This window comes from Anneissia japonica, unplaced genomic scaffold (assembly GCF_011630105.1).
Source record: "Anneissia japonica isolate Jap-2015-1 unplaced genomic scaffold, ASM1163010v1 scaffold997_len2565447_cov190, whole genome shotgun sequence".
Lineage (NCBI taxonomy): Eukaryota > Metazoa > Echinodermata > Crinoidea > Comatulida > Comatulidae > Anneissia > Anneissia japonica.
Window position 1 is genome coordinate 59796 of NW_022696369.1, and position 10633 is coordinate 70428.

The following is a 10633-nucleotide window of genomic DNA, read 5'->3' on the forward strand; positions in this document are numbered from 1 at the left end:
TCCTTCCCCTCTGTAACATATAAATTCAGATTTTTAAAATGGTCCATATTATTGAGTTGATATGCATAAAATAGGTCCATATTTTAAAAGACGAGTCACGTTAGTTAAATTATGTGCAAGGTGGGTAAACATTTTAGGAATTTGTCCTAGTACTTGTTCGTCCCTCTAAGGTAGCCTATTTGATTTATTTACTATTAAACGTCATCACATTAAAAACTTTCTTTTACCCTAGTCCAGGCCATGGTGTGGCTGAGATGGATATGTGCATTCTTGATACTCATCTAATTTTTTGCAACAAATATTGAAAATTAAGGCCTTTGGAAACTAGTTTTAAGACTGAAAGTGCCATTTCCAGAGGTGATTTGGGCCTTTTAAAGGACGTAATTTTTAGTTTAATTTCATTACTATACGTAACATGATCGTTCCAAAGAGAAGCATCTAACAATTAAACTCCTCAACACTTTAACGTCTTAAACTAATCAAGTTTTTATGTGAAATCAAGCGGGTGTTTTAGAACATGTCAACCGACGCGTACTACTTGTCATTTACATTCGTTAAAATTAAACCCCTACCTTTAACCCAGTCAGAGTGATAATGTCGATGAAAGACTACATTATTTTCTCAAATGCTAGGTTTTGTTAATGTGACATTGGCAAACCAGAGTAATACGCTCGATTAGATAGATTTTTAAATATCTTGCCGGGCCCCAGTCTATCTCCAGCCAAATACCCTTCCCTAGAATAACAACACACCTCCCCCTCTCTCGTCGATGACCTTAGACCCTTGTCGTGCAATTTTGGAACCACTGCAACATCCCTAAGAATAGACGATTTTGATAAAGATTTTAAATCTTATATTTTTATTACTCTAATTTATATTTTGAAATTTATCTGTCCATTAAGATTAAAAAAAGTGTGTATCATAATTCTGTACGTACTGACTACTCAGTACAATAACACATCAGGAGGGTAACAACATAAGTCCTATGATAATATTTTCCTGACACAAACACATTGAAAATATGTATATATTCTTAATTTATGACAGTAAAATATATGAATATCTGAATGTCAGCCAAGGTATAATCCATCGGCACTAAAACTCCTGAAAGATTATTATAGTCAGCATCTTTAGAAATAATAATAGCAAATAAATAATGAACTAACAAACTCATTCTGCGGAAACCTTGCTTTTTTCCGTACCAGTTTTTGTTTATTTGGTTCAGGGAGTCATCACTATACTGTAAAGTCAGGCTCCGGAGGAAATTTGATTGTTGATTTTGTCAACTGGGGGAAGAGTGCGGTGACTCCCTCTTTTCCCAGTTCTTACATGTTAAAAGATCTGTATCTTATATTAACAGTTCCCGAGCCTTTCGTCAAACACCCTTTTTGTGTCTTAGAAAATCAATTGTACAACATATCAAACATTTCCTCTCTCCTGATCCTGGCTTCAATTAAATATTAAAATACTTAGACTCCGTTATTATGACTATTTTCTATTACAGGTCACTACATTTATTCCAATTATGACGAATCTGTGCTGTATTCACCATCATTGACGTCATCAGGTTCTGAAACTTGTTTTTCTTTCTGGTATTACCTTCAACCTAGAAGTACCGGAGAATTATTGATATACCTACAATCTTTAAACGGACACATTGGAGACCCTCTAGCAGTGACTTCCTCACTTGGACATGGTGACGGACAATGGCAGTTACAACAAGTTCCCCTTTTAGCAACCGTACCAGCTACATTTTACGTCAGTTTGAACATCTTAATAATAGACATATTATAGAGTAATATTTTATTATATATGAAAAAATATATAAAAACAGTATTATGATTCGATTTCGCTGAATATATTATTTTAGTCTAAAATTTTATTCTTTTAGATTGTATTAATTTTTAGAAGAAATTATTCTAGTGGAATTGGAATTGATGATTTTCTCTACAAACAATCTCCTTGTAGCTGGCGGCATATACAAGGTATAAGAATATAATATTTTCATAAAGCAACTATGTGAGCTGTCGTAACAAAATGAGTCTTGTGGTACACCAGGTTAATTTGATATAATCAAGAAAATATACCTGAAGTGATATTTTGACAAAAATTTGGTTTTTCAATTTTTCTGATAAGCTTAATATGTATATTTCATAGTAGCAAAAGTTCCGAGTTGAGTTACCTAATGTAAGCATGTCTTTGAGGCACACTTTGTAAAGCTATCTTTCAGAATTAATAGAAAAACTAACACAAAATTTATCAGTTGTTTATCTTTAGAGGCGATTTTCTCTTAAGAATGTTTTCAAACATCTGAACTTCAAAATGATCTTACTCCAGTTTTGCTTAACCTAGAAACATGATTTAAACACTAAAATAAATCTTATATATTCATCTATCTAAATATATCAATAACTCATTTTTAATTTTTCGTACGACAAGACTCATTTTGTCACGACAGCTCACCTATTATGTACTATTTTTAATGAATGAAGATGAAGTGATACATTAAAATTGCATGGAAATTTGCTCGAAAATTAAGGTGGGTTGATACATAAGCAGTCCTAATTGTTGGTAAATTTCCTGGGGGACAAGAACTCAGGAACAGCTTACAGCTAGCCAATCTAGACTAGGCTAGGCCTTAGTCCTACACAGCCTAGGCCTAGCTAGCCTACTGGACTGCAGTGCTATAACGTTATTTTAGGCCTTCTCTTCTACCGAATTCCCGCCTTGCCTAGCTAGGCCTAGCCTTGCTATTTTCTTGTACAGTGACAGAACGATATTTGTTTAAAAAAGAACTAACAGTTTATTTAAATTGCCGCAAACATCATTAATAAAAATTGTTAAATCAAAAAACAAAAAACAAAAAAATACCAAAAAAAGGAAAAATTAATTGGAGGTCATCTCAGTCCTGCACAATCATACGAAAAAGAAAGGCGAACGGATCGGACATCATGCATGAAAACAAAGTTGACCTTGTCCTAAGCAAGATCAAAATATTTAATTTATAAACGTTAAAACAAATTTAATTCTTTAAAATATACCTAAAATATATTAGTATTAGTAGTTTTGTATTTCAATGTATATTAGTGGTATTTTAAAGATAATATTCAACAAAATAAAACAGTTTTATAACTCAAATTCATAGATAGGTCATGTCAATTTTGTGTGTATCATCAGCAGCGGGAAAAAGATTAGTTTGCTGGAGGTAAAAGTAGCGTTAGAAAATCAAGTGTAATCCTCATAAATGTGATATCATGGCTGACGTAAAGGTACTTGAATAACTCAGAATTGTTCAAGTTATTAGATTTAGTAAATTTGTTGCAGTATTTGCTGTTAGAATACATCTATTACCATTGGATTTTATAGGGTTGAGCATGACTACCATGTTTGATGTGACCTGGTCAAATCATTACGCTTGTCTCTGACATCCATCGTGATGATTGCTGTAGAACTATCAGTATAATTTTAATTCCAGTTGTTTTAGTTGTCTCTCGCCTGATTACTGACGTGTATTTGTAAACAATGATCTAGTAGTAATGACCTTTATGGACAAAAAAGGTGGTAAGGCGTGTCCACGTGTGTTTCGAAACATATGTAGAATATAATATAACGTAACAGTAAAGAAACTCAAATAAGTAAGATGTTGACTTTAAGAAACACTAAAATTTATTAGGTGAATATTTCGGCTACTCCTGTAGTCTTTGTCAACGCTTGACATAAAATGAACATATTGAGAAACTATCTTGGCAATATACAATTTGAGAAACAATACGGTAATTAAGTCAAAGCAATTCGGCATACGTCTATAAAGGATTAATGATAATTATATTTATATATATACGCGTCAAACATTAAATAGCACTGTGTAACCTTTTAAACTACATTTATATTCATCTGACTTTTTCAGCGACTACTGGTAATTGTAACTTTGAGCAATCTTTGGATGAGTGTGGTTACATTCAAGGAGGAACCAATGAAGATGATTTTAATTGGAACTTAGCAGGGCCAATTACAATGGCTGATGGAACAGGGCCGAATGTTGATCATTCCTTCGGGAATTCATCAGGTATGGATTAATTTGTTAAAATATAATTATTAGTTGTATTTTTATTTGTATTGAATAATTGTATAATTTATATACTATTTACAACATATAGGAATTTGAATTTCAAATTACAACATCATTTGTACCTTTTCCGTGTTATTTTGTTCTCGAGAATCCATAGGGCACAGACTATTGCCATAACATAGAAAAGATTCACATCTGGTAAGACAGATCAAGAACCATGATGTCATTAATCAGCGAATTTCAGTGCATTCAACAGACTTAATTCACTTATCTATGAAATTGTTAATAATAATTTTTCATGTAATAAAACAGTAAATTATTGATGATGTCATTTAGAAGCCTATTACATAATTTATCGTCAAATTCAAGTAACAGGGTTTCGTACGCGTCCTTAAATTCCATGAAAGTCCTGGAAAAACTAATGAGCATTTTCCAGTACTGGAAAGTCCTGGAAATTTCAGATTGTCCTTGAATGTCCTGGAAATTTGATCATTTACCATTAATTGTAGTACTATAAGTTGCCTAGTAACAGTCAACTGAATGAGAAACGTTCCCATAAGTAGGTTCCCACGATACTCTCGAGAGAATCAGGCCAAGTCTTTGTACGCCGCCAATTCAGGAATGTTATCAAAGACAGAAAGAATGTCATTGCTGATAATGGACTAGTTGGTTCAGGTTCAGACAAACTTGTGCGATTCAGTGAATGGAGTTGTTCGCCTATTTTTTAGTAAAGGCAGTGCTTTTTTTAAAATCTTGTACTTCTACAGTTATTTTCTTAGTGAATGGTGTTTAAAGGGCGTTTATTGTAAGAAGTTCTCGAATTTAGGGCAAGATATTTTTGTTAATTATGTTTCTGAAGTTTACAAAATCATTGAAAAACAATTTGCTGGTCGGCAGCAGATCAGTGTCGGTAGGATGGTACCGTACGTTAACATTTTGCTGTAGAGTAGATTATAAAAGTTGTAGGCCTACAACTAAGGCCTAATAATAATAGACTTAATATTAACAATAATGTTAGGCCCAATAGTAATGAATAATAATAAATAATACAGTATAGCATAATGATGTGTTGAGAATAGAGCATAACTGTTAAATTAATAATATAGTACATCATTCGTTTATACAAAATTTATAAACACCTAAATATATATGAAATGAGATGCATTAACGTCTCCGCAACGTACAGCCATCGAAGGCTATATTGTTTTACTGTACATGTTAACAACCCTGGACAGGCGGTAACCCACCCCGCAGCGCAACAAAAGAACCGAGTTATTCGGGCGCGCCGGTACCACAAAAGACACTGTCACGTTTAAGCAAAGATATAAGACCATTGTTGTACGCGCACATTTATGTTGCCAGGGGAGAATTCTACTTCACTGTAGGCGATCATCCCTACCTTACTTTACCGGTACTTCCCCATACTAGTGGGAATTCCTTTACTTGCCATCAAATTTTACACGTGTGAGAAAAACTTAATTTCCCACGAGCGTGAGAAAAAGAGACAGGTCCATCGCCTCTGAATTAGAGTTTGCTAAAACTTAATATACACTCAACTGTCATGCATTTAAAAGTAGTACAGCATATCTGTTTTATACTCAGTCGTAAACTCGCCGATATTTTACTGTTAATCTATATATTGTGTCCTTGAAAGTTGGAAAATTCTACCTTGAATGTCCTGGAATTGTCCTGGAAATTTGCTTGTTTAAAAACGTACGAACCTTGTCAGCAATCAGCTGATAATCATGATATAAACTTTTAAACTGCTGTACACAGATTTCTGTTTGTTTAAATTTGACAAACTGCACATAAAGGTATATGCCTTATGATGTAATTAAACCGTAGAATAACTTGACAGGACACGCATGGCTACAACCTGACATTATAAATCACTCTTCCTTTTGCAGATTATTTTTATTTTTTATTATTATTATTGTTATTATTATATTATTATTATTATTTCTATTATTGCTGCGAAGCAGCCAATTCATATTCTTGACAGCAATTTGACCTCTGAAAGGCCATTATTTGTCAAAAAACAAGGGCCTAAAGACGACTGAAAAGCGGAGTTTCCTTCTGCCGGGTAAAATCAATTACTTTAGGCGACGTTTATAGACTAACCAACACGTACCAACGTCCGCATGTCGCGCTAGCCTTATCCTACTCTAGGCCTAGACTAGCTAGGATGGTATAGGCCTAGCCTTGAAGGGACGAAGGTCCCAATGAAAAACAACGTCGCTCCTTGATGGCTAACATTGTCTATTTAATATCACAATAATTCATTATTAGACCTATAGTTGTTTTTTGAATTGTGCTCGACAAATCCCAGCCGATACCTCGCACAACTCGAGTAACGTCTTGTATCTATTGTCGTGACGTCATGGCTCGCTGGCTCACACTTGCGATGTCTCGCACTTGTGATCAAATAACACGCTGGCTCGCACTTTGACAACACTCTTTGGCAGTCAACTCGCCCCTAGAAAACCCGCCCCTGGAAACTTGCCCCATAAAAAAAATGTACACTTCCTAGACCATGCAGTCTTCAAAATAAAAATTGCAACCTATGGTAATCAACTACTTTTCCACATACATAGACATTTTTGAAACTTTATTAAAAAAAAACCTAAACCATAATTCACCACTATAGGCCTAGACACTTTTTGACAAAAATGAAAAATTACGACTTTGTTACCCAATGAGAAGTGTTCTAATATAGACAATGGGTCGTGTCTCATATTATTTGTTATATTTTTGTTATTCATTATTTTCACTTGACTCGCATAAATAATTTTGTTCGAAGAACATTTATATGCAGTTGTACTTCGCAGCACTTCACTTGCAATTTCTAGTTATTATGTCTATTAATATCATTATTATATCAGGCTATGATTCAGATTCACAAGAACAAAATTTTTCCTCATCAGATCATGGAGTTATTAGTGAGATATAATTTCTGAATATATACTTTTGATGAACCCCAAAGAGAAAGGGTGCCCGGGTTCCCTCAGGGAAATTTCAAATTCTAGATAGCGGGAAATGAGCTTTCCCGACTCCTGAAATGTCTTTTAATGACTTTAAGTTATTCGAAAGTCAAGGTTTTTCCCTTTTGAAAACAATCAGGCAATTTTTTTGTCATACTTATTTTATGTGTTTATATACATAAAAATTGAGTAGCATATACGTATTTTTTTTTTAATTGGTGAACCCCAAAACCAAAAGGGAGTCGGGGTCCTCGGGGTCGGGGACTGGATAAACACTCTCTTTCCGCTCTCTCTCCTTCTTTTCTCTGTCTTTTCTTGCATTTCTTTCTCCGATCATACAAAAATATCCATAGACATTATATATTTTTTACCAAAAAATTTGCCCCCCACCCTTTCCCAGGTTGTGCCGGCCATGACTATACCGGTACGGCAAGAGCAAATTTAGAAAAGAGTCAGAACTATAAGATTAAAAATATAATTCTGGTCCGATTACATCCGCCCAATTCCTCAACATGGAATCTTGCTAAGAGTGATGCATCTCAAGTCGTGCGATCTTACATGGAGATCACTCATATTTTCAACCTCCCTAGAGGTGTGCTATGTTTTGCTGCCTCGGTCGACTTTTTGCTAACCTTTAGAAAACTTCGCAACTGGGGGAAAAGGTAATCGATAACTGTCGTAAATGTAGGAACAAGAAAACCCTGAACCCCTAACACACTCGAACAGGATCGGTCCACCATGCGCCATAATATCTGTCTCACATATTAACATCCTTACCACTGAGTGAATTTGTAAACTATAGCAGATATATATTTTATTAATTTGATTAGTTGAAAACAGGTCACATGAGATTGATTTAAAATGATTTATTCCATGGAACGTTATTTGAGTACTAGTCAACGATCGTTGAATAGTAATTTTTCATCTTCAAGACGACAAAAATCTCATATAGGCCTATGCAACACGAGCGAGAAAAATTCCTAGCGCGCCTAGGCCGCCCGTGACGATGTTACAATCCGTCCGTCAACAAGGAGTTGGTCATTCAGTACCCTCGCGCCTCGAATAAAATGGCAGGTCCATTAGGTACAGGACCATTAGTACTTTTGAGCGAAGAAGGTTTGGAGGAATTACTGAAAGAATGTGATGCTGAATCAACAAAAAAATGCATTAGAATATGCAGTTAGCTGTATGAATCGTATTTCGCCAGGATCAGTTGTAAGGATGAGTCTATTTTATTAGCTGAACGTGGTCGGTTCCTAGGCGAGGCCGGTTTATGCTCGCCATGGAAAGGATGATGGGTCCTTGTAATATATTTGAAGAAAAGCATGCAGGTGTTGTTTTAAACCAAAATGAACGTTTCTCTTCCTACAATGGGGTAGAATACCTTATTCGGTGTGCAAGGTTGGATGTTTTATTCAACTCGGCTACCATTTATATAATGTCATCAATTAGGCAATGAACTAATAATAATTTCATCAATAATGTCATCAAGTAGCAAACTAATGTGATCAATGAATTACATGTCATAAAAATAGCAGAATTTATACATCAAAGCTCAAATTGTGTGTCATCAAAAGAGGAGACAGTATGCGACTGGATAATAAACTATATAATGATCTGGAGAGCAGCCTATTTCACAATTTTTCTAACTTGGGTCCACAAAGTATGGGTCCACATTTTTTTAAATGTTTGCAATTTTATTCAAAAATGAGTCAAAGATCTCATAGTGAGTCTAAAATGGGTAATATGTCTTTAGGAAATGGGTCCAGATTTTTCATATGTTAGCGCAAAATGGGTCAACTTTTAAGGAAATGTGTCCACTATTTGAATTTATGCGTGAAGCGGGTCCACCCTGATATTGTCCCGCACTGTTTGAAAATTCTGGCTACGACATTGATCTGGTGGTAGCTACTGTGTGTACATTGAACTGTGGAGATCTGTAGGTCCCCCGTTCAATTCCCATCGCTGCCTCTCCTTGTGTTTAAGCTGGAGGGCTGAAATACAGGTTACAATAGCGAACCGTCTTATGGATGAGACGTTTAAGTCGTTGGTTCCGTGTGAATTTATGGCCCATGTGCCACGTTAAAGAACGCAGTACACTCTTCGGAAAAGAGTAGGGGATTGTTTTTTGGTGTACTGCCGAATCACCATCAGAAGACTAGAATTTCGTGGGCTATCCTTGGTGCTTACACCGAATAAATCCAATCCAATCCATTTTCTGTAGCCATCTCAATTTCAAGGCTGGTCTAAGCATGCACATTATGAGATGAATTGAAAATTTATTTAAAATTTTAAAAAAAATCAATCTTTGTGTTGTTTTAACATAGAGAATTATAGCTCAAATCTATATATAATATCATTGAATAACAGCTCAACGTGGCTTTTGTTGATTGCAATGGCCTCAAGTGCAGATATACAAGCCAATATTTGGAAATTTATTGTTTGCAGTATAATTTATAACAATTAAATAAAACATATCACTTCTTTATATAAAGGTCATTACATGTATATTCAGTCATCTTTTCCGGTTGCCGGGGATACAGCTAAACTTTTCACACCAATGCTTACATCAACGAAAAACCCAAGATGTCTGATATTTTGGTATTATATTGATCAGGATGTCGGTGAATTGGAGGTGTATCTGGAAATATTAGATGCCGTTGATAAGATCTGGTACAGTAAAACACCTACGGGACACCAATGGAAATTAGCCAAATTGGACATTGTACCAATAAGCTCCGACTTTACAGTAAGTAGGTCCTATAATGTCTTTATAATAAGACTGTAGCACAACAGTTATTTAATTATCAATAATAATAATTGGTTGATGAATAACACTAATTTATTGATGGATAATAATAGATAGATAGATAGATAGATAGATAGATAGATAGATAGATAGATAGATAGATAGATAGATAGATAGATAAATAGATAGGCTATAGATAGATAGATTGATTGATTGATTGATTGACTGATGATCGATCGTCTGATTGATTAATCGATCGTCAATCAATTGATCGATCGATTGACTGATTGATTGATTGTTGATTAAGAAATTGATGACGGATTGATTGATTAAATCATTAAATCAATTAAATGATTGTCTGACTGATTGATTGACTTTGACTGACTGATTTATTAATTTAATAATTGACCGAATGATTGATTATTGTCGGATTGACTGACTGACTGGTTGATTGATTTTAATTAACTGATTGATGTATATATACATACATTTGTGTGAATAATATTCAAATTAAGTTTGCTGCATAGCACCGTGAATATTATTTAAACAAATGGAAAACGAGTGGTTGCATGTTCAAATCCTGCCAAACTTTTTTCATTGGAAACTGGGACACAAAGCTGAGTTGAAGAATGTTAGGCACTGAGTAACCCTGCTGACCGAATTGTTTATCTACACAGCAGTAGAGCACTAATATGCAAATTTACTGCAACCAAAAATTAACAGTTAAATAGCTTAAACAAATGGATTATACCATCTGAAATCAGTAAATAATGCACTTATTTTTAAAACAAAACACCAGATTGATGGTAGTGGCGTATTCTCTTATACACATCT

The 10633-nt window shown here is 34.6% G+C and overlaps 1 protein-coding gene across 1 annotated transcript in view; it reads left to right on the forward strand.

Moving 5' to 3' along the window:
* LOC117102031 (MAM and LDL-receptor class A domain-containing protein 1-like) overlaps nt 1–10633 on the forward strand; it is a 23074-nt gene that overhangs the window by 12146 nt on the left and 295 nt on the right. The window contains exons 5-8 of the mRNA XM_033242247.1: nt 1505–1758; nt 1892–1985; nt 3908–4066; nt 9546–9803. Coding sequence (XP_033098138.1) covers nt 1505–1758; nt 1892–1985; nt 3908–4066; nt 9546–9803 — 765 coding nt within the window. The remainder of the gene's footprint in view (nt 1–1504; nt 1759–1891; nt 1986–3907; nt 4067–9545; nt 9804–10633) is intronic.